The following is a 25923-nucleotide window of genomic DNA, read 5'->3' on the forward strand; positions in this document are numbered from 1 at the left end:
GGACTACCATTATTGTGCAGAGACAGTGGCAACCAATTCTGAGAACAAAAAAGGGACGTGTGACACTATCAAGTACAGAACCTTCCTCTACCAACAGCTAACCTCCCAGATGTCCATCTACAGAAGCTCTTTTCTGCCAGCCAAGCACTTTTACCATCAGAGCTTTGCCCATTTATCCTTCTTGCTGTGCCCCATCTCCCATTTGCACCTCAAACTCACATTCTCATTGTGACCACATGCAACTCAAAAGGTGTAGGATCATCACAAGAAAGCGACTGCATCTTGGAATACAAGAAGCTGAATATACTGTTCTGTTTCAGGAAACTTCAGTGTACTACCTTCATTCCTTTTGATGAGGTTTCTGCTGGTTGTGCCCAGAACAAGCCAAAATTAAAGGGGAGGGACCTTAGCTGAGTTGTAAAGCACATGCTCAGCATGCAATGGTCCTGTCTCCAGGGAGGGCTCGGAAAGACCAGTTTGAACATTCTAACAACTATTCCTTTGATGGTTCTTTCAGAAACTGTAGCTACCCAATTAGGTAAAGGGACCCCTGACCATTAGGTCCAGTTGTGGCTGGTGTACAGCTTCCGGGTCATGTGGCCAGCATGACTAAGCCGCTTCTGGCAAACCAGAGCAGCGCATGGAAATGCCATTTACCTTCCCACTGGAGCGGTACCTATTTATCTACTTGCACTTTGACGTGCTATCGAACTGCTAGGTGGGCAGGAGCTGGGACAGAGAAACGGGAGCTCAGCCCGTCGCGGGGATTCGAACTGCCGACCTTCTGATCGGCAAGTCCTAGGCTCTGTGGTTTAACCCACAGCGCCACCCGCGTCCCTTGCTACCCAATTAGGAAAATTTTAAATGTCAGCCATTGATACCACCTCCTCACATGAATCATGAGTCTCAAATACCTCAAGAATGAGGGTTGTAGCCAACTAGGTTTTACTAAGACATCCTTTAATTCCAATGACTCTACCAAGTTCATCACGTTCAATTAATTGCAATGGGCCTACTCTGAGTTTGACTAACACTAGATACAACCCTAAGCTGCTCCGAGATTGGATGACATGAAGAACTATTATGCATTAATTTTGCATCCAAAGTGCTCCCAATTTTTTAATGGTAAACTCTAACGCAAAACTAAATTCAGCAAGGTACCCAATATTCATGTGAAATTAGGAGAAAAAATTAGAACACAAAAAAGCAAACCTATGAAAAATGTTTCCAGGAAGGAAAACAGATTTTCTCAGATCTGGATATACACCATTAGGACAGATAACTAGATATGTCAAATGTATTGTAAGTAGTTTGAGAACTGGCCTTGACAGATTTATTTCCTTTTTTTTAACAGTGAAGCAGTATTCACAGAGTGACATATATTAATGTGAATTGATACTATTTCTCATTCTGCAATCAGACTATGATCTTGTCATGTTTTCTATATTATGGATATAAATGCCAGGTATTTCTTAGTGTTGTGGGCCAATTCAGCTACATAAATAAACTTTCAGTAATGAAGTAAGTGGGGCATCTGTTAACATTGCATTAATTGCAACACAAGGAAGCCTCCACCCATTATGTCGCAGAATTAAGCAAAGAAAATACATACTAGGCCTGTAAAAACCCACAGAGCAGGTGAGATTTTTAAGCCTTTATCGGAAATTGGAAACCTTGGATTTTAAATCTACTGCTTCTTGTATTTTTATTGTTGCTAAGATAATTGCTTTTGTTTCTGATGTTTTCGATCTGTTTTATATTTGTTTTATGGTTCTCTTTTGTAGGCTATCTTGAAAATATGGATTAATAAAATTATGTTCGTTTTTTTAAAAAAGGCGAAACCTTGCACTTTTCCCCAATTTCTATCTCACTTGTTCTACATTCACCATGGCCCTATTCCGAGCCACCAAATCTGGCAATTCAGCATAACACTGGAAAGCTCAATTAAGGTTCCTAAAATCAGAGTCAGAAGCAGCTGGGTGGGCCCATAACTCTATGCAGAACAGTCTACATTAGTGGGAGAAACTACTGTTCTTGCTTCATAACTCGGAAAAAGCACATTCTTTGACTGCAAAAGGAACTACTGGTAAGTTCAATTAGCACCATCTCCAGATTCTGCTGAGACTTTCCCACAACTGCAACCCTGGTAGACAATGGTGAGCTATGTAGAACAATGGTGTGACTCAGTATAAATCAGTTTCATTTGCTTTGGGAAACACGGAAAACACACCTCCTATGCCATTATGAGAGTACAAAAAACAGAAGTTCTGATCTACTCTATCCCTGAAGGGGAAATGTCAATGAATACATTATTAGTGCACAAGAATGTATTCATGTAGATCAATGTGATAACACACTTTTTAATAACTGAAGGAAAGAAAAATGGGAAAACCTCACCAACAGCATTTCAAGACCAAGGCTGAGAACAGAAAATCTAATTCAGTTGAAATTTCTGGGACTTTCTTCCAAGTGAATATATTAAAAAATTACGTTAAAAATGCTTATTTCAACAAACTAGAGATTGTGTCCTTTTCGCACATTTTAATTAAGCTGTTCACATTAGCACACATTTCTACAAGCCAATTTTTGAGAAACACACCTTTTACTATGCATCATCTAGGTTATTCTGTATTCTTCTCTGCAGTTATTACAGGCATTTACAATTCACATTTCCATATGAAAGTTTAGCTAACTAAGCACAATACCTATGCCAAAACTAAAACAGAACACAGCATACCAAATTCACTCTTTGGGGCATAGATTACTTTGTTAGGAGTTCTGAATACTCATGGCTCAAAGATTAAGCTATTTTACATCACATAGTAAAATTAGCTTACTGAAATAGCACAGTGTTTTTAAATGTAGGTGGAGTCAGGAAATAAGAAACTTGTGATTCCTTGCAAGCCTATACACCTTGCCAAGCATGTCTCTGGCAGGGAAATCTAGATATGCTAAGAAAGCCTGGGAAAGTATTTTGAAACCTGTATACTAGCAGTGAAATTAATATTCCTAGTTTGCCAATTCTAAGTAGAAAACAAAAGAGTCCAATTGGCTTTCATAGAAAACAGTTGGATCACTGGGAGAAAACTAATTTAAGTATTCAAACCATAGCATCAGGTCTTACCTAAATTATCTCACTGTACTATTCTCACAGAAACCAGTGTTTCATATCGCTTAATCATAAATAGCCCCTCTCTTACTGTGTGCATAGAAGGCAGAGAGCCTTTATTGTGGTGGCACCTCAATTTTGGAACACCTTCCCGCAAGGAGGTTTGACTGGTGCTGACACTACAATCTCTCAGTACCAGGGTGATATATAATAATAATTTTATTGTTTATACCCTGCCCATCTGGCTGGGTTTCCCCAGCTACATTTTGTTTATACATTTTACATTTATTTTATGGCCTCTACTTAATAGTTCCTATTTGTGTGTTTTTTAATGGCTTGAACAAATGAGTTGTTATTATTAATAATATTATTATTATACACTATCTTGGAATCTACTAGTCAAAGGGTGGTTTAGGAATTTAAAATAAATAAATGTATCCACTTGACCACACTATTGCCTTTCTACTAGGCAAGATGGCACAACCAATTAAATTGTACCTCACAGGAAGACCAGTTGCATATTTGGTAAAGGCCTAACAAATGAAGAAGTCTCAACATTAGGTGTCACACATTTATGTCTGTCTCTCACCTATTTACTGTAAGCATATAGTATTAAAGAAATGCTTATATTGGTGACCCTGCATTCTGGTATAGAGCAATAGGAGCAGTTTGCTTCTTCAGAACAAGACATCCCAGGAGGATGCATTAACCCTTTAAATTCAATGTATTTTATGGTGGCATGGAACAATGCACTTGCAAACACACAGTTATAACATCCCCCACTGAAATATTATAATTTACTTGCATCAATAAATGCTAGCAATCAAATGTAGAACTTACCCCATCATTCTCTCTGTGTGGGTTCAGCCTGTTATAAACAGCTTCAATAATATTTCGCCTAGACAAAGGTAAAATTCTAAGTTATGTTTTGAGCAGGTTTTCACATACAAAAGTAAACAATCTGCTCTATTAGTTAAGATGGCCAAACAGCGGGAATCTATTGTCCTCCTGCTCTGCTTATAGACTTCCCAATTGGTGGCCAGAAATTCTGCCAATGGCACTGTTTCATGAGCTGTTGTGTAAATGTGCAAAACACTGGCTACATGGAAGACATTCAATAATTTGCCATCCCCACCTGCCATTCTGAAAGACAGCTCCAAAGCACTTTTGCTGAAGTGGCTCTTCCCCCTCAAGCCTACCTACCACACAGAGTGTTAAGCTAAAATGCATCTCTACCATGTCTTGAAGAAAGGGCAGGATAAAAATACAACTGAAACTGTTGGCTTCTGCAAGTAGTTAAAAAAAGATGCAGCAATAACTATATGCCCATGCCATACATTTAAATTAGTCACAAAGGAAGATTAAAATACATGGATGTGTCAACAAGCCCAGCCCAGCTTTTCTCCATTCAGATGTGTGGGAGTGATGATTGAATTACACTTTTATGAAATGAATAGCATGTAGAAGACAGGCTGAACAATTTAGCAATATAAGATGTAAGCCTGTATACACCGTTTCAAAGCCATAATTAAGAGTTTCATTGACATTCTGCACTTACTTGCCAGCTAGACCACCTCCTGGTGGTAAGTTTGGAATATTCTCTGCAGACAAAATGCGCATTACATGAGCAAGATCCGGCATTCCTTCTTCGCCCGACTTCTCCATAATTTCTAGTTAAAAGAAAATGCTCAAATTATTAAAACCAAGAGGAGACACAGAAAACCCTACACGTGATACTCAATGCAAATATCTCAGACCTGGTACAAATAAACGTGCACATCAAGAACTATATAAAAATGTTACCTGCATGAAGGTGTAGCAAAATGATACACTCATTAAAGTGTTTTGCAACATGTAGCAATTGTTTTCCATATATTTAAAAAAAGGGATGGACAACTTGTTATTTTAGTATCAGTCTGAAAGGTTGGCTGTGTTCCAAACCAAAGAGATTACAGCAAAACTTCAATGCATCAGCCTATACTGTGGGATTGTATGTGTATATTCCTTACTTTTGGGCACCAGTTTCACACATGCCCTAGAAAGCAAGCTTTACAAAATGACCACTAAGGGGGGGGGGTGGAGGGTGTGTGTGTGGAAAATAGATGCTGAGCACCTAGTATACGGAAGGCAATAGTTCTGTGTTCATGCCCACTCAGAAAATTGAGGTAGTAGTGCACAATCCAACACTGATTAAGTTGGAGAACAGAATCAATAGGAATATTCCTGTTTTACTGCTCATATTAGAGGGAGAAAAAAATTACCAAGGTCAGCATAATTCTCCAACTTAGAAATGCCTGACTACACAGCTAAAGTGATCTCAAGTAGACATTTTCGGGCTTCTCAAATCTCATTCCCTATCTGGAGAATTCAACTTTATAGTATTTTGTACATGGCTGCAATGCAGTCATAGTCTCTCCCAAATAACGGCAGATGTAGGCACAGGCACATACAAACACTTCTGCAAGGTGTTCTATTTGCTATGGAAACTCTTGTTGTAAAATCTCATTTGCACAGTTATTATGATCCTGACATATTTTAAAATTATACAGTAATCTAAATAGGAAATTGCGTATTGGACTAGCAGTGCAACTTCTAAGAAACATGTAGAACAAGACGCTCTGAAGCTTCACAGCTAGATCTTCTCTCACACGGATTCCATGTCTGGAGTTTTAAAATTTCGTCTGTCCCTGCGTATCTAGTTTATCTAGTAATATTTTTCCAGTTTTCATTACCATTTAGAGAACTGCATTTTCATTTCATCCTTCTACCTTTTTCCTTCAACCTTCTTTCAGAATTGCTTATTTATTTTGACATCCAGCTCTCTGGCTCCATTCTTCCACTCTTCCACTTCCTTTTATCATCACTGCCACTATGATGCTTACCTACATTCCAACAATACCTTTCTATCCTCAATGAAAAATATGAGCTAATATATTAAAGGATGCTGTTCTTCAATGAAAACTGACAGAAGGTTCAATCAACAGCCTGGCGGCTTTAGGTAGGAAATATATTCAACAGAAGACAATGTTGTATAAGCAGTTTTCAACTGGCTTTTTCTTTCTGGCTCCACCTTCATCCCCCCCCCCATTCCTTCATCATATGAAAGACCCCCAATAAAATATAGCCATTACCCTTGTAGTTACTCTAGAGCTTAAATGGACTCCCATGATCAAGCTATGCTTAACTATAGAAGTCCTAGCACAAGAATTCTTATTATTTGCCTTCACATTTCATCCACATCCAGTTCAAAATCCAGAAAGATAAAATAATAGCAGTTAATGTGCTGATTTATAGAATAAGGGAATAAAACAAAAGAAAGCTGCAAATCAAGAGTGGGTCAGTTAGGCATTCTTCCACAACAAAAGGAAGTACACATGATTGCTGACTACTATTTAGAAAAGTGCATTTAAGCTGTAGGTATTTTCTCTTCACTGTATCTTTACACTATAGACACTCTTTTCATCTCTTTTCAACTGGTTGACTATATTCACATAAATGTACATAAAGCTGTGGAAAGAATAGTTTTGTTGTTTTCAAGGGTGATGTGCAAGTTGCAAAAACACCCCTCAAACATCCCCCCCAAACTTGGTAACATGTGAATTCTTGATTAAACCTGAAAGATTAATTTAAACACCCAATGCAAATAAAAAAATCTAAGTTACTCTATGAAGCTTTCTAACACATTCCCTTATTATGTGAAGTCAAGAAATCATATTGCCCCAAAGGATTTTCTGCAATCCTGTTCTGTGAAAATTTACGCAAAACTACAATGTCTTCATCTCTTGGACCACAGTTCCAATTCAAGCTACTTAATTAAGGAAACAATAGACATTTGTCAATGGCCAGAGTATTTATTGGAATTAGGCGAAATCTGAAGTGAAAGAAAAAAGTAAGGGAAAAATAAGTCTGCTCTTCTGCATTCTCTTCTGTTTTCTTTATATTCTTCTATCTTGAAATAAAAGTCCTTCAATACTCTAACTCTCATTTCTTGTCAAGTATGTGTCACTTAAAGTTGTTACAGTTCATCCAACGTACAGGACATTGAATGACTTGGGCAATTCCTGTAGAGAAAAAATCAAAAGCAGCACACATAGGGTTGAAAAAATATGGGTAACTTATTATGTTGAATATTTTGGCTTAACACTATACATGAGCTATCCTGTATATGAAATTGTCTGTGGTAATAAAGACTCCGCCGCCCCTTTTAATCGGTTTGATGCATCATGATCTATGGCACATTTTGAACACATTACATCTTAGAAGTGCTCAGCCTAGTGGCCAGACAAAGGTAATTATTCCACTGAAGGAAATAATGCATTTTATTGCAATTACCAAACAGTAGTTCTTCCTGAAAAACATAACAAGCTAGGCTTTTAAACTTTTGAAGTTATGTGGCACATGGGCCAGGTTATGAAGCAGAGTACAGAAATGATACTAAAAATCTCCTTACTTTTTGCACCAATGGAATGGATCCCCCTAGACTGGGGACTAGCATTAAATTCTTTAGCAAGCTTCCCAATAGTACAAGCACTTCATGAAAGGGCCCTTCACAAAGTCCCTCTTGCAACAAGTTTTGTAATATAAAATGTAATGCTACAAATCCCCACAATGTGGGACCAAGCAAGCACTGATTGCAGCAAATGTATTTAGACATGTAAATGCCACAAACATTTGAGCCCATTAAGTTTCTTGGTTGTTACTTCAAGCCATTCAACCAACTTTGCCACAAATGAAGTAAGGTTAACTTAAGTATGAGTACTTTTAATCAATAGGGAAGTGCTCAGCCATCCTCTTGTAAGTATACTAGAGAAGCCAAGCTTCCAACACCACTCTTTAAGGAAACTAGTGTCCTGTAAGCAGAGGGGTAGAAAAACTAGCACAATAGCTTCCATGAGTTGCCTTTACTCTTTTGCAAATTTAGTAGCAATTATCTTTCCCTCTAACTACACTTTCAGATTTTGAGTTCTGCCCTCTGAGGATGCAACTTTCACAAAGAATGTAAGTTACCAAACAAATATTTAAAGATAAAGAACTTCCAAATTTAGTATTAATTGGAAACTGCTGGTCTATGGCCGTAATAAACGGATGATTGTATTAACTGAATTTTGTACAATTTGGTTATAAACGATTTAATGCCAGTTCTATATTAATGCCTTTCAGGTTCAAAATACTTATTTTACAAAAGGTGGAAACTGAACCAATTCATAAAGTGACAGATATATTGAAATGCAAGATTCCCTCTGAATTCCTGATTATGATTTACATTACTTTCTTTGTCTAATAAGACAAAATGCATGAAACTCAACTTACCTTTATACTTAGCTCTCAGATTTTCCCCTTAACACACAAACCATTCTGGCTAAGCCTCTCACATAAACTTCTCTATACCACAATAATCTTAACTTCAGTGTACCTGCTAATCACAGAGTTTATATTGGGAATAAATACATGATATGTTTGGCAGGTTGTTGTGAAATATTTTCATTCTTCTCAAGATTAAGGAACCACACTGAAACATCAAGGAGTTTTTTGTGGAGATCTAGTCACTATATAGCCACTGTGCAACTAATTTTCATTTTGCATGCCATTTGTAAACATATTCCATTGCAGAGGTTGTTCTTGGGAACAGGCCTGAAATTATTCACTTGCCCTACCCCTAACTCCCCATAATAAAAGAAGTGCCAGCTGGATCAGGCCAAAAGGCATCCTATGTCCTGCGGCCAACCAGATCTCCATGAGATACCCACAAGCAGAATCTGAGTAGAGTGACAGCCTCTCCACTTGCAATTCCCAGCAAATGGGGCTGTGAGGCATGATGCCTCCAACAGTGAAGATAGAACATTGCATTATACCCCATGAGTCCTGTCTCACTCCAGCAACTACTATGAGGAACAGGAGAATGGCCTCTGTTTGAGTGGAACAATCTAGGGGTAAGCCTAGGAATAATCACATACAGTAGCACTTGCAGGAGGGGAAACATAGGATGCAGCATGGGATGGGATCCTCTCCATGATGCTATCTTTTTTTTTTCTTCAAATGGAAAATAATCTAGCCTGAATGCACTATTTTCCAATCTGCCAGACTTCCTCCTTGCTTTCATATAGGCAATAACAAAATAACTTAACTTTCTCACCCATTTTACTGCCCATTCACTCAGTCTGGAGAATCCTTTGGAATCCTGTCATAATCTTTTTGTATTAGTGACTCTGAACAATTTTTACTATCAGCAAACCTGGTTGCCTCTCTGTTCATACCAAATTCTAGATCATTTTTGAACAAGTTAAAAAGCACAAGTCCCAAATACTGACCCTTAGGGGACTCCACTTTCTTCATTTCTTAATTTGGGAAGCTGTCCAAGTAGGTCTAAGTTAGGTAGCTTCCTGCTACCTACCCAAATCCTGATCCACAAGAGGACCACTCCTCTTATTCAATGACTGCTGGAAGCTTTTTGAAAGTCCAAGTACACTATGTCAAGTGCTTGTAGACACTCAAATAACTCTGATAGATTATTAAGGAAGGACTTGCCCTGCAGTAGCCATGCTGGCTCTGCTTCAACAAGACTTGTTCTTCTATATGCTTTATTTTATATTTAACAATACTTTCCACCAGTTTCCCCAGAAGAGCCATTAAGCTGTCACACATCGTTTACATGCAAGTTCTGTTGGTGGCTCTACCCTTGACATCTATGCATTGAGCATGTGTAACTACACAGAAGAAACCAATGACTAGAGACTTCCAGATTCCCCTGTGTAGACATCCACACTCAGTGAATGGATCTGGGGTGTGGTCAGACTTGGGAACCTTCTGGACATGGGGGTGGGACACTTCTACTAATCTAACATATCAAACAATTAACATGTATTATTTGTGCTTCCCCTGCAGACCAGGATTTAAGGCAGGGGTTGCTGGGCAGGTGCAAACCATAGTTCTCCAGGCTGAATGCAACAGTACAAGTCTCATTCCTATAGTACCAAACATGGCATGGTTCTGCATGTGAACTGACCTAGATAATACACACAATCTTATTTTCTCAATAACATGCAAAGGTGCAAAACCAGGTAAGCTTATATAGGACTTTGTGACACAGTGGTCGATAAACAATATAAATAATGCTAGACAATCAGGTACATTTGGGTAGCCATGGGGCCCTCCAAGTGATGTTGGACTCAATTCCCTTCAGTTCCAACCTGCAAGTCTCACCCAGAGAAGGACAAACTAACCAACCCCCTTTAAAATAATTTGAAGATAGCACCCAGATTAACATTCTCCAAGAACCAAAACCAAGTAGACAGATGAAGTAGGTGGCTGACTATGCTGAACATTTAATAAACTTAGTATATTCAGCAAAAAGTGCTTAACATTGAGGCAAAATACTGTCAGGCGTGCACACATGGTGGAACCTTTGTGTGGGCAAAACTGATCCCACCATGAGTCACACTGAGCCACATGAGTGAGAAACCTGAACCAAATGTCAGTGGTTTGTAAAGATGACTTGTTAATTTGAGCAAGCTAAATCTAAGGGTAACCCCCTTAGGAAGTGTTATGTCCATTATTTTGACTGCATTTTAAATGGAGAATATATTTATCCATGTTTTATGTCTGTGCTAATAGGATTCTACTGTATTTGCAATGCCCTATGTCTACAAGCAACAGATATTTATTGGAATTGGATTGGGAGGGACCACAGATTGTGTATCCACATCTGCTGCTGACAAGCCTACCCACCACCATCAAGACAACTCCACCATGCTTCTGGCTAGCCCACTCTCCTATTCACTAGCCGTGCTTCCTTATCTGATGGTCAAAGTGGCAGCAACTCAAGTACACTCTGGCATGCCCACCCCAAATATCAGTTTGAGGAGGGGTGGGACTGTAGCTCAGTGCTACATCATCTGCTCTGCATGTAGAAGATCCAGTTTGAATCCCTGGCATTTCTGGATGTAGCCAAGAAAGATTCTTGTCTGAAACTCTGGAGAGTCAGTCTGTGTAGGCAATACTGAGCTAAAACAGTGGCCTCACCTGGTATAAGGCAGCTCCCTATGTCTTGAAGGGACCTTTCACAGAGCAACACACTGTGATCACCCACAGTGCACCTGCACTGCTGCTGCTTTGCCATAACAGTGGCAAATGCTGTTTAAAGTAACTTTAAACATTTATAGTTAATTTTAAACAGTATTTGGCACTATTGCAGCAAAGCACTGTTCTGAGCACTGAGATCAGAGGTGGTTTTAGGGCAGCACAACCAGTTCCCCAGAGTGGAGAGGGCAGCCAGTAAGCACTTGCCCAGCTACGGGAAGGAGGTGTGGGGGTCTGGAGAGGGTCCTATAGTTTCCTTCCCTAGTTAACACTTACCCAGCTTTGGAGAAATGGGAGTGCCCTAGGACCCCACTGGAGCCCTCGTACCCCCTTTCCAAAGCCCAGGATGGCAAGAGAGTTGGGGGGACGGGACCTAATTTTGGCCTAGCTCAGGGCACCATAGTATAAAAGTCTGTCCCTGCTGAGATTCCCAGGACTGTAAGCTGGCAAGAAGGAGACCACAGTGGGAAGTGGACAGTTAAATTTCACATTGACCTAATCTTAGGCTGTGAATTTTCCAGCTGAATTAGTCTATATATTTTTCCAATGCCATTTCCATTCCTGATTCAGACAAGAATCAAGGTGCCCTGGTAATGGTATAAACACATACTTCTATAGTTCAAGAACTGCACAAAGGTAAGCAACTTGGGCACATTAGGTAACACCCATCCAGATAATAATTTTCCATTCCATTCCACCCAAACGCTATGCTGTATTTTCTACAGCATTATGACCAGATTGTATAACAAGTTAACAGCTCGATTACCTGCAAGTGTCCCTAAAAACTAATGTTTTTAAACAGTACCTTATCTAAATGTAGTACTTTTTAGTACTTGAAAAAGCTCATCCATGCACTGTTCTAACAACTATCCTAGACAATATTAATACTAAATAAAAGATTTCATTTAACCCTTGAAATAGGTACTGTCATGAAGACATATTTCATCATCCAGTTGATCATTATTCACCCCATTCCAACTCACAAAACTCTTTCACCACACTGTTAAGGACAACAAACACATTTAATTTTGTACCCAGTCAGGATCTGCAAGGAAGCTTGAGAAGCTAATAAAAAACAGTTTACAACCAACCATTAGCTCAGACAATGCCAAGTATTGTATCCAGGGGAACTTCTAGGAGTTAAATGAAGAGATTCCAAGAAAATGTTTGATAAGCAGGTTAATTCTGTAAGCTTACTGGGCGATGCTTTCAAGATACATCCTTTAACAGTACATTGCAATAGTTAAATCAAGGAAGCAAACAGAAAAAAACTGAAAGCCCCATACACAGATGACCCAAACAATTTTGTTGATTGTTCAAATAAGACAGTGGCCCTTTGAATTCAATGTTGCATCTGCCTCTTCAGTAGGTGCTTTATAGCATGAAGTGTGGAGCGTAGCCAAGTACCCTAAACCAGTTCCCCCCATTATCAATACAGACAGGAACCAAGCCATCTAACTAGGGATCCCTTCAGCCTATCCTGGTCAATAAGTGAGAGCAATGCGTGCTGAAACCTTCATGGTCAATAAGGGTGAAGATGTCTAATGGCTGGAGGGAGGGAACTTTAATGCCGGTTCATAATAAAGACTGAAGGCTTATGTAAAAAGAAATCATACATATTTACAGTAATCTATATGAGGCGCAGACTTTAGCTTCACATGGTGCACTTTTCACTGTTTGGTCACAGAGTTTTAATCTTTCTGGGACTGAGTACAAGCAAAGTGTGCTGACCTGAATTATCAAAACATGGTTAGGTGAGCAGAAATATATACTTGGTTGAAGATGCATCTTACTCCATTATCAGAGGTGATGCGGACAACTTTTCAGAGCATTATTTCCATGGAAAATTTTATGTTTCATAAGTTCATTACTGCAAATATAGTATTAGGCAAGGTTGGCAATTTCAAAATTGTAATTATCATTTTTTAGGTCCTCATGCCTTGCAAGTATGCCTAGTTCTTTCGTTTTCAGTTTAAATGGTTTTCAGTAGCTTTTGGCCATATCCAATGCTGCTGTACCACTAGCACAGCACTTCCACTTGCGCAAAAGAACTTTTCACTCTTTCCTGTCCCCTACAACCCCCCACACCGCCTCAAAATTTGCTCGAGAGGATTGGATGACCTTCCGGAGCAGATTTAGAGGGTGCATGGAGAGAGGAGAGGAAGTTCCACTGCACAAGTGCTACTCCGCAAGCAGAGCACTGGATAAACTCCCCCCCCCCCCTTAAATTTAAACAACACGGGGGAAGTATATGTTATTGTACTTTAAATTTTTACAATTACAGTATTCCAATAAAGAATTATATATAATATAATGTTTAAACTACATTAAATGTGTTTTAATTTCCTGCCCTCGAATATTTCAGGTAAAATACTTCTGCTGTATTGGGGTATAGTATAGTATGGGGTATTGTAAAGCTTTGTTTACAAGTAAAATACACGTAAAATAAATATGCTAAGTAAAATAAATACAAATAAAATAAATATGCTAAATTGTATCCTATTCTAGGGCATCAGAATAGTTTTCTAATGCAGACTGGCAATTCTCTGATACAAATTACCATATCCAAATTAGCCTAGTTTGCCTAGGAATATCTTCCAATTCAAACCTTTCCAGAAAACTTAGTTATGAGTCACATTTATGTGACACTCTGGTTTAAATGGAGAGCCTACAAAACTTCACAAAACAGAACTGAGGGGGAAAAGTTGGTTATTGATTCTGTGGGTCAGGAAGCAAAAGTAGAGCAGCATCAAATTAATATGAGTAGGTGGAACTAGAATGGTAAGTTTACACCGGTATTCCTTTCAAAAGTTTCCAAAAGATGTATAAATGCAATATTCAAAAGTCCATTATGCAAAATAGTAGTTTCTATTCTCAAGTTCTGAATGTTATCCTTCCATTTCTCCCAAAATATATGAAAGTAAAAGATACTGAGGTCTTTGAAAAGCAATACCAGCTTCCCTCAGAACATTTAATACTGGCATTTATATGAGAGGTGGGAAGCCTGTGACCTTCCAGATGTTGCTGGACTAAAATTCTCTAGATCTATGACCATCACCTGGGGCTGATAGGAGTTCCAGTATAGCATCACCTGAAAGGGCACAGGTGGTGCATCCCTGACTTATACCCAAGTCCTAACCTCCTTCAACCTTGAAGATACTTCATTCCTTGCACCCTCTTATATGAACAGGATGTCAGCCTCATAAGGAACACTTCAAAAGGAGGTGGGGTAGGGGGAAGTGGCTTATCTCTGAAGTAATTTATACTGAAAATAGCCTGTACTCAAGTAAAATTGGTACCATATACTACCACAAAAATATACCATCAAACTAAGGTTTCTGGCTATTTCTCATCTCCCAATTAAACTTCAGGTTGATTTAAAAACATTTAGGCACACAGATATTTCATAATTCAACTCACTATGTTCCTAAGTAAGATCTCAGGTTTGTAAACACACACCAAATATGCACCAGGACTTTAGAGCATATTTTAACCTTCCAGACAGCTATTCTTATGTAGCGAGAGCTTACAAAATATGAATGGTGGTGTTGCCAGTTTAGGATATCAAGCCACATACACCAATCCAAATTATCCCATAGCTACAGTAGCTGAAAAATATAAGCCACTTTGCCTGCTCTGTAAAAGAATTTGCTATGCTTAGTAAGAGATTATGTTTTAATCAAAGATAAGCTAACATTCCTAACTTTACAATGTGAGTGGCACCCAATGGGTTGGTCCAAAAGCAACGGGACTTTCCCTCCCTCTTTCTGGCAGCCCCCTCCCCCTGTTCACCCTAAAAATCTGCTTGAGGATTGGAGGACTCTCTGAAGATTGGGGGGGGGGGGAGAGGTGCAGAAGTGGGAAGAGAAGAAGTCCCAATGCATCTGCTGGCACGATAGTAGAAATCGTACCATGCTTTAAAACGTTAACACCTTGCACTACTAATAACTGGCCAGTGGGCTGATTTGCAAGATAATGCATATTCTTCAAATAAGAGACTGAATTTTGGAGCTGAACTACCTGTACAAGCCCAGATAAAAATACCAGCAATTACACTGGGCTACTCTTCTGGTTCTGATGTACATTTATGACCAAAAATTCTCTTTAGCTGTACTAGTGCTATACTCCAGCGAAATTTTGACGAAAGCTCTTTAGTTGCTCCTGGGAGCTTGGTTGTGTGTTTGTGTGCATCACCAACTAAAGGAAGCTTCTAATTCAGAATGCAATTTCTTACCTTCCACCCGTGATTCCAAGTGCTTATCCAATTCTGCATCTCTTTTCACTGCATCATCTGAGACCTTAGGAGCATTTGAAAAGCAAACTAGAACAATACTCATGTTATCACGACTTCCCTATATTTTGGGAGGAAAAAAATAGTACAAATTTGAGATTTAGCTTCTCTCTTTCACAACTTCAGACCACCTGATTATTCAGTGTAAATTTTTAAAAATCTTAAATACTACTGGTTTGACATACATTTCTTAACTCAGATTTTGTTTAAGTAACTATATGTTCCTAAACATATGTTTCTCATGTGACCTATTGTGGTTAAGAATGTATTTTACTTTATTCCTTGATATCTATTTCCACCTTAATTTGCACAACCATTAGTAGAAAAGAAATGCTGCGCCATTCATTGACATTCCTTTTAATATATTGATAATCAAAGTTCATTTAAAAACATTTCAGGATACTCAAGGAAAAAACTGCTCAATTCTGGCAATCCAAGCCTTCTGCATTCACCTCCTGAATACTGAGAAACACTGTCAAAAATAATCATTTTCAAATGTACTAAGCTGCACTACTGAAGTTGGATTTTATCAATCCTCCTTCAAAATCATAAATCCAATACCTGGGTGATCTCCTAACAAGCTTGAAATTGCATGAATTTGCACTGACTCATTCTTTACTGGGAAACTATCCTTTCAATGCTATTTTACTAGAGTAAGTTTTCTGATTTTGCAAAGAAAGAAGAACTTTATTCAATTATTTGGAGAGAAAGAGTAAGTTGCATACCTTGTGTAAACAAGTATCCACTACCCAATTGCACACTTTTTCCAGATCATCCGATACTTCAAGCCTAGACTTAACAAATTCACAGAGCTCCTCATTGCTCATTACATCCCAGATTCCATCACAAGCCAAGACAATAAACTCATCTTCTTCTGCTCTTACAATTTCATAAACCTCAGGTTCCGGAGAAACAAGTTGTTCTGTAGGACCTTTGCCATCCACACATTTGTAGTCATAGTCCCCCAGAGCACGAGAAACTGCTAACGAGCCATTAACACGCTGGATCATGACACTCCCTCCTGCATTCTGGATTCGCTCTTTCTCCCTTGGATTGCAAGGCTTGTGATCCTGTGTCGAGAAGCAGACTTGTCCATTCCTATAGAGAACAGCACGAGAGTCTCCACAGTTGATAAAGTAAATGTGCTCAGGTGAAATCATAACTCCCACTGCTGTTGAGCCACTCCTGTCCATGCCATTTCTGAGGTCTGAAAAATTGCGCATGTACTCATCAATTTTCAAAAAGCCAGTTCTGATTCCACTCTTTACATTTTCCACTGAAGGTTCAAGAGCAGAGCCGGGCTGTTCTGTTCCCCTGAAGTCTTCATTGTTAGTGATGTGTTCTAATAAGTGGTTTGAGCAGTAATTTGCCACACGAGATCCTGCATGACCATCATAAACAGCAAAAAAGGACCAGTCCTCTAAACCATGAGGAATTCCTACAACAGCTGTGTGAGCATCTTCCATTTCCACTCTCCATCCTTGCATACTGCTGAGGCCATAGCGCAGCCCATTTCCTGCCCCATGAGCATTATGCTTCTCAGTTTTTGGTTTATCCAAAAATGCACCCATGTTTACCTAATTTGCAAAGAAATCTGCAAAACAAAATGTGGCCATCAATACAAGTAGTATCAACTAGAAATCATGCAAAGAATTGTTTGAATCATTCAACACAACCTGACCATGGCTGCCAAAACTATGGTGAACAATAGATTGGCATGGCAGACAGAAAGACGACTAATATCTGGTGTTTATTGTCCTTATCCTTTCCTTTTAAGTATTATGAAAGCAATCTACTCATGCAGACCTCTAGGGATTGTAGCATCAGACTGTAGGTGGGAAAGTAATGAACATAAAAGCTCCTCCATATAAAAAACATCTTGCACACAGAGAACTAATGTCTGCAACCCTGTACTACAACATACTGGTTTCCATGTGTAAGGGGAGGGTGCTTTATTTGCTTCTTTAAACAGAAATTAGCAAACATGCTTACTTCTCAGTTACAGCCAGTATAAAGTTGTACAGTTAAGTGTTACTCCATTGGACTCTTATGAAGGCACAGATTGTCTCATGGCTTCCTTCCCTGAATCAAAATTGTATGTCGTTTACCAATTAAACGCACCCATTATATAGCTGGATTACAGAAATTTATTGATTACGATGGTGCTATGCCATTCTAAACCAGAACTTCCATGGCCTATACTAGCATACAGATGTTTGATTAATTCCTTTGTATTGAAATGTTAACACAAAGAAAAAAAGAAATAAAATAAAATAAAAGGTCTTCCAACATAAACACAGAATCTTATCTTCCCCGCAACCAGGCCAAGCTACAATTTAAAAAGCAGCTTTTGCTTCATGTACATCTACAGGTATACAATGAATGTTGACACATCTATATATATATTTTTTAATATTTCTTATTTGCTTTTCTGTTATATCTCACCAAGAACACATACTATGTTACAGTCATGCACAAATTTTAAGAAAGACAATTGAATAAATATAAAACATGAACAAGTAGTAATAATAATAATAACATAACTATATTCTTTCAAGTTATTTAAATCCTATATATCTTTACTTTTAATTCCCTTCCACTCTTTCCATGGTTTCCTATCTGATCTTTTAACTGCATTTTCTTACTCTTCTAAATTATTTTCAATATTTTACATAATCTCATGTTGTAACATATACTGCTGTTTTTTCAACCTGTTATAATAATTTTCTTGTTATAAAACTTTTCCATATAATCTGTATGTAATATCCAATCCTCTTTCAGTCTCTTATCTTTATTTATTAATCTGTTTGTCATACTGGCTAATTTTATATATTCTAGTATTTTGAGATGTCATTCTTCTCCTGATGGGACAATATCTGTTCTACATTTTTGTTCAATTAGAATTTGGGCAGCTGTTGTTACATCCATCCATAAGTTAATTTGTTTTTTGGGGGATTTCTGTCATTATTATTCCCCAAAGAAAAGCTGGGTTCTTGGGAAACATTATTTTAAACATTTGATTGAGTACACAACCATCATAAGTGATAAAATGGTATGTTGAAACATCTATTTTACCTTAACACAACATAAAGTAGGTAGCATTTGCTACATTCTATGAACCAGTGATGCAGAGGAATAATAGCACAATTTCAAAAGGGTCCTCATAACAGCACACCACACGACTAATATATTAAGAGTCAAGCAGCTTTAGAATGAAATCTTCTGAAAAGGATCACTACCGTTCAGCATTAAAATACACTTCAGAAAGCTTCACAAATATTTTAGTTGTGCTTCATTTATATACGTAGGATTGCTTATGTGCAAAATGTAAGCATTTCAGTTCAGAACACATATATGAGATAAACTATTACTTTCATTTATGAACAGGTAACTGTGAGCTAGTACCAACAGGTCATTTCACATGTAATCTGGTTTGTTGTTTGGGGAATGAGCCTTATGCCAACAAGCTACCCTTACTACATGGTCTTCTTTCCTTTTGTTTTTTAGGCAAACTAATTTACCATTCTACCTGAACCAGCAAACTGATTTCCCTTGCCCTCCAAACTAAGGACTGACACCTTGCTTTGGAGGTCAAAAGGCAAATCACAACTTTTCAGTTCAGATACAATGGCAAACAATGCTTTAAGAGGGGCAAGTCTGAGGTTTCATTAATTATTCTGAATAATGGAGAGAGAACTTTGCCAACTATCTTATTCAGCAAGTTGAGTATCAATAAAACGTTAGGGAAGTAATCGCAATTCGAAAGGCTACCACAATCAAGTTGTATTTTGCAACTCTACTGGGCTACAGTGTATGTGGGATGAGTCTTCCCAACAGTTCTGGCCACATGAAGCATATGGCCAATAGTGGCACCCACATCGGAGGTCACTGGATTATGAGAGCACAAACAATTTAACAATGTAGCATGGATCTAGATAATAGTTTGAGAAGACACTCCTGGATCAGGCTACTGGCCCAACTAGCCTAGAATCCTGTTATCACAGAGGCAAACGAAATGCCTCTGCAATCCGGACTTTTAGTACACACCTGAGAATCCCAGTAACTGGTATCTAGAGGCATATTGCCTCTGACAGTGTAGGCAGAGCATAGCTATAGACATTTGGATATACAGATGTCTGCAAGTGCACTTTTATTTTATTTCTTTCCAACATTTCTGATAATCTAAAATCCAGGAATTGCTTGTTGCCTGGAACTGCCAACTTTAGCTCTAGGAAACAGGATTTGTAGTGCACAGGAATAAGGCATGAAAAACTCTCTAAAGCAGTGCTGGGCAACTTCATAATGAATATATGCATGTAAGAGAATATACTTAAATGTGTCACAAGCCAGCTAATGGTGCCCTATATTTGATTGCAGAAATTGTAAGCTGCTACTACTAAAGGCATACCACTAGCTGACCTCCATTTAACAGCCTGAAAATGAGGGATCACAGATATAATGGATATTTAAAAGGAAATGGATTTTTTATCAGGTATCTATTCTAAACAAATAAATGCTATTAATTAATATGGTTCCAACATGTAGAGAGACCAATTATGTGTTTCATTGCACTGCGTCTACAGTAAAAACAGTATTTACCTGTCAACTGCAGCTCTGCCAATTTTTGCACAGATCTAAAACCTTAGGGTTTACATTCCTTCAGCCAACAGGAACTGATTAAGCTTGAAAGGCTTCAGATAATGCAGGATGCAACATTTATTTTAACTCGGAATTTCCTAAGAGAAAAAGTAGTAGTAATTAGTACCTCTAGATTATACAACGAAACCAGGAAACTAAGAATGTAGTAAAATGCCCTTATGTCACTCTTCTTATAGTACATGCTTCAGAAACACATACGAAACCAGGAATTGTTTATCCATTTATACTGTGCTTAACATAACGCTGAGCTTTAGAAAAGTCTGTCAAACAGTCAGAACTCTATTTGCTCTATAAAGTGACCACTTACAGGGTTGCTTTACTCTACAATAAAGCCTGAAAATTTACTTCATTGACTAGTTCAAGCATTTTGGCACCAGACTTATGGAAACAAAGCATTTAGCCTGTTGAGAAGACCCCATTCCTAATAATCTGAACCCTGTTCAGACAAGACAGCTAGATTGGAACTAGTTTTGAGGGTTGAGGATACCTTTTCTTTTAATCCTGTTAATAAATAAGTACAAAACAAACTTGACAAGACAAACTTGAAAAACAGTTCAGAGTAGCCAGCCATGGATTCCCAGAGGCTGCAGTCTCGCCAGCCATGGAAGTTCAGAAATCAAGTCTCTGGCCCATGAGAATTACTAAGACAATTTATCCAGTCAAACACTATGGGCTCCTGGCAACACATATTCAGGATTCTGCCACTATACAATTATAGTGAGGAGAAATATGTTACTCCTGTCTTGCTGAACCACTGGAACTACTACTATTTCTACAACTGTTTTATGAACAGTTAGACCAGTGATTGTAAAGGCTAACATGGTAATTTTTTGCAACATTATGCAGCTACCTCTGGGGTTCTAAAAGATATTTCTATATAATCTGAGCACTTTCCATAAATGTGCACTTGCTGGTTTTTAATAGAAAACACATGAAGTTAATGGTTATTTGTGCTTAAATTTATGTGGGTACAAGAAATTACATTTTACAATCCTGCATCTTTACCAGTGTATGAAGCCCATATCAAACTAAAATATTCACCTCTTATTAATAACAGAGAAAGTGAAGGAACACCAACTAAATGGTTTCAACACTTAGATCATGTAGCACTGATTTTAAAATATGGATATATTCAGGAATTGTCAGAAGCTGTAGATTTAGACAATATGAATCATTGTATCATCAATAACAATTCGACACAGTGGTCCCTGGCCATGAACATACACAGGAGAGACTTAAAAGAACCAATTTTAAAGAGTTAATTATTGCAGCTTCAGCAAAATATTAGAAGCTGACTTTTGTTGAAGGAAAGCCGATATAAGCAGTTTAGATGCTATCTTGTTCTTCACTGCCTATCGCCTATTTATAATCCTTAAGATCTTAGCTGATCTGGATTTGGCATCAACAGGGATTCTATATTTGTTTTGAACCCATCCAATGAATTGGAGATACTAGTAAAATATACTGCACAATGTCAAGTATGACTGGATACATTATGTGAGGGAAAGTCTTGGAGTTAATAATGTGTAGCTTTCCCATGCACTGTCATTCATAAAAAATGAAGACTTGCCCAACATAGCGTTCTAAGAATATTTTGGACTGTAGCTTTCATTTACAAAAAATGTTGGGGGATATCTGCTTCTGTATCCATTTCCTCACATGACTCTCCACCCCCTATCACAACTGCCACAATGCAACACAGTTTTCCTCATATGGGAAAACACAATGCTGCACTTGGGAAGGCTTTTTGCGTGCTCTTTTCCTGACCTTAATGTTAAAAGAGAAGACAATGACTATAGCAGCTGCAGGATTCTTTCTTCTGGTAGGATCAGGAATCCGCTCCCTCTTGAGTTTACCTTGTACCCACATGGGGACAAGATACAACAATGAAGTACCCCAATGGCCAAGGGGTGGAACAGAAGTATATCAGCACCACCATCTGATTTTGGAAGGATCAGAACAGCCACAAGACCATGTGTTCAGTTCTAATCCTGAGAAGTAGTCCAAAAGGATACTGTGGTTAATGGTACTGAAAACAAACAGGTGTCCAAAAAACGAATAGTGTCATACTCCCCTACCCACACATACCCCTTCCCTTGGCAACCAAGGTGGACCATGTCCCAAAACTAGGTCTGAATCTTACTGCAAAGGGTCCAAATAATCAGTATAATCCAAGCACTGGTTTGAGTTGTCCAACTACTACTTTACTGAACAACGGGCTGCTTAAGTGTCCATGATTAACACTCCTAGATTAAGGAATCATAGAATCAGAGTTGGAAGGGTCCCAAGGGTCATCTAGTCCAACAATGCAGGAATGCAGTGAATCTCAGCTACAGGAATCGCAGCTAAAGCATACATAACAGATGGCCATCCAACTGCTGTTTAAAAACCTCCAAGGAACATACTGGAACCTCTGGTCAGACCTTACCTGGAGTACTGTGTCCAGTTCTGGGCACCACAGTTCAAGAAGGACACTGACAAACTGGAACGTGTCCAGAGGAGGGCAACCAAAATGGTCAAAGGCCTGGAAACGATGCCTTATGAGGAACGGCTAAGGGAGCTGGGCATGTTTAGCCTGGAGAAGAGGAGGTTGAGGGGTGATATGATAGCCATGTTCAAATATATAAAAGGATGTCACATAGAGGAGGGAGAAAGGTTGTTTTCTGCTGCTCCAGAGAAGCGGACACGGAGCAATGGATACAAACTACAAGAAAGAAGATTCCACCTAAACATTAGGAAGAACTTCCTGACAGTAAGAGCTGTTCGACAGTGGAATTTGCTGCCAAGGAGTGTGGTGGAGTCTCCTTCTTTGGAGGTCTTTAAGCAGAGGCTTGACAACCATATGTCAGGAGTGCTCTGATGGTGTTTCCTGCTTGGCAGGGGGTTGGACTCAATGGCCCTTGTGGTTTCTTCCAACTCTATGATTCTATGATCTCTCGTGGGAGTCTGTTCCATCACTGAACAGCTCTTACTGTGGCTTCACCACTGCCTTCTTTAGAACTCTATCCCTCAAGAAGACATTAGTTATCTCCAATGATGTTCTTGAAGTCCTTCCCTGGTACCTACCAAAGCTACTGAGAGAACATCCCCTTCCAACTGCCCCTTGGTGGTAAAGGTTACTTACTCTTTTCTCCCTTGCAAAGTACATAGAGCTGAAGGAGGAAGCTGGAAGAGTAACCTTATTTCAGGTTTAGGTTCTTCAAGGTTCAGATTATTTCTACTGGATCCCTTGGAAAAGTGAAGTTTGAGGTGGCACTAATTGGGAGAAACAACTGGCCAGAAGGAGTCACTCACCTAAATGTGCTCAACTAAATGTGCTCACAGCACTCACCTAAATGTGCTCACAGATAAACAGGTTGATGGCCCCTGCTCTGAATGCTGGTGGATTATATTCTTGCCCATCAGCCATACTGGCTGGGGATGATGGGAGTTGAAGTAAAACATCTAGAAGACCAGGGGTTCTCCAAATAATCTTTCCTCATAACTGGAGAAGGGATTAAACTTAATAGATATGCCCATCAATTGGCATACTGGAACAATCAGCACTCAAAAGGACTTAATTTATAAGTAAGTGCAGGTGTTTCTTCCCTCCTCAGGATAGGTCCTGATTCTACAAGCCCCAGACCCCCAACCCATATTCTATGTGTATGTGTATCCTAACTGAGAAACTGCCAGAGACAACTATCTTTCATACAGATTGGTAGCTAGGATCTGGTTCCAGCCATTGTGTGACCTGCCACTTGTTTTCTGGTTGTACCCACAACACAATATAAAGGGGATACTGGCATTTAACCATCAGTGCATATAGGGCCAGGGGCCAGGGCCAAGAGTAGATGCACTTCCAATTCATTTCCTAAGTGCATGCAGTTTTACTTGAGTCCTAAAATTCCCATGATTTAACTATGGGTCATCTATAGAGAAACCACTGCTGATAGCTCAATTAAGGAGCTACCGAAGATGTTATTCTTGTTTCAAACAGTTCCAGTAATCAAAGGGGCAGCAATTTTCAAAAATTAGCAAAGAGAAATTTCAAGGTATATCTGGCAGGGTAAGAAGCCAAGGATAAAATTTAAGATATTGACAGATGTGAAAGCAAGAGGAGGCTTCACCCTGCCAGATTTGAAATAGAACTATGAAGCATCCTGCCTCTGTTGGTTGAAGGAATGGATGAAATTAGAAGATACTGATTTGTTAGATTTGGAAGGTTTTGATAATAGATTTGGGTGGCATGCGTATTTGTGGTATGACAAGAAACGTGTACATAAAGGATTTGAAAACCACATCATAAGAAGGTCTCTGATTGAAGTGTGGGAAAGATATTAAAACTTGTTGGAACAAAAAACTCCATATTGGTTATCGCCATTGGAGGCGATGAGTGTGAAGAAAGTCAATATGACTGGGGGATGGGTGACATATGAGAAGCTAATAAGTAAAAGACAAGGTAAATGGAAAATGAGACCATTTGAAGAAGTTAAGGAATATGTTAATGACTGGTTGCATTTTTTTCAAATTAATGAAATGTTTAAAAAAGATTTGAATCAAAGGGGTTTTGCCGACAAAGAATCAAAATTCCAGACAGAAATATTGAATAATGATTTTAAAATTCTAGCAAAAATGTGTAAGATACTGTTAGAATGGTGTACAAGGGATGAAGAGGTAAAATCAGTTATGATTGATTGGGCCAAAGACTTAGGACATAATATACAAATGGAAGATTGGGAAAAATTATGGAAAGAAGGTTTAAGATTCACTGCATGTACAACTATAAAAGAAAATGTGATGAAAATGATGTATCAATGGTATGTAACTCCGGTAAAATTAGCAAAAATGTATAAGACAAGTAATAAATGTTGGAAATGTAAAGAAAAAGAAGGTATGTAAGAAAGTAAAAAGCTTTTGGGAAATGATTTATAATGAATTGAAGAAAATATTGAAATATACATTTGTTAAGAAACCAGAAGCATTTTTATTAGGCATTACAGGTAACGAGATAAATAAGAAAGAAAAGAAGTTATTTTTATATGCAGTGACAGCAGCAAGAATACTGATGGCCCAGGAGCTACCTACGTTAGAAGAATGGAGAACAAAAATGACAGACTATGTAGAACTGGACAGAATGACAGGAAGGATCCGAAACCGACAAGATCAAAGATTCACAGAAGATTGGGAAAAATTTATTGAATATTTGCAAAAATTAAGTGATAATCAGATTACATTTGTAAGTTTTAATGAAGCATTGTGATGGGAAATAAGTATTAAAATGGGATGAAGTTCACAGTAATAATATAAATAATAAAATAGAAATGTGTTTAAAGTTAAAAAATGAAGGATTCGCAGACAAGTTGAGGGAAGTCGAGAAAAGAGAAATAAGATGCAACTAAGATGTATGGAGTGTATAATTTTATTCAGTATTTGAATATGTATATATATATATATATATATATATGAATATGAGATAGGTCAATTAAGGAGATAAGAGTTCTTCATCCTCTACCCCTGCAAAATCTACCTTTGGTTCTTTGTTCTGTCATCTTCAACTCTAGCTACAGTGTAGCTCCTGGTACATGCACCCAGATTTTGGGAGGGAGGGGGATCTGTGAAGAATCTGAGACAAGAAGTGTAACGCTAGCTGCACTCTTCCTCTTGCAACTATCATCCTCAACTGTTTGTTGCCTGAGCAGGTCCTTTATGATTAGCATCTTCTCATCAAAGATGCCCATTCTCCACATTCCGTTTCCCCCCTCTTGCACCTTGCACAATTACAGCTCTAGGTCTGCAGAGTGATTAG

At 38.5% G+C, this 25923-nt stretch overlaps 1 protein-coding gene across 9 annotated transcripts in view; it reads right to left on the reverse strand.

The window, feature by feature from the left end:
- PPM1B (protein phosphatase, Mg2+/Mn2+ dependent 1B) overlaps positions 1-25923 on the reverse strand; it is a 42039-nt gene that overhangs the window by 5394 nt on the left and 10722 nt on the right. For 6 of the 9 annotated variants that reach the window (XM_083433115.1, XM_083433113.1, XM_083433114.1 and 3 more), the window contains exons 2-6: positions 20076-20212; positions 16202-17070; positions 15420-15537; positions 4668-4779; positions 3950-4007 (exon numbers count right to left, since the gene is read on the reverse strand). In XM_083433115.1, the coding sequence (XP_083289241.1) occupies positions 3950-4007; positions 4668-4779; positions 15420-15537; positions 16202-17047 (1134 nt within the window). In that variant the 5' untranslated portion in view covers positions 17048-17070; positions 20076-20212. Of the gene's footprint in view, positions 1-3949; positions 4008-4667; positions 4780-6940; positions 7171-15419; positions 15538-16201; positions 17071-20075; positions 20213-25923 lie in introns of those variants that run through there. The other 3 variants (XM_083433116.1, XM_083433112.1, XM_083433117.1) reach the window with 2 other exon arrangements.

Source organism: Podarcis tiliguerta (genome assembly GCF_965153285.1).
Source record: "Podarcis tiliguerta genome assembly, chromosome: 3".
In the NCBI taxonomy this organism is placed as follows: domain Eukaryota; kingdom Metazoa; phylum Chordata; class Lepidosauria; order Squamata; family Lacertidae; genus Podarcis; species Podarcis tiliguerta.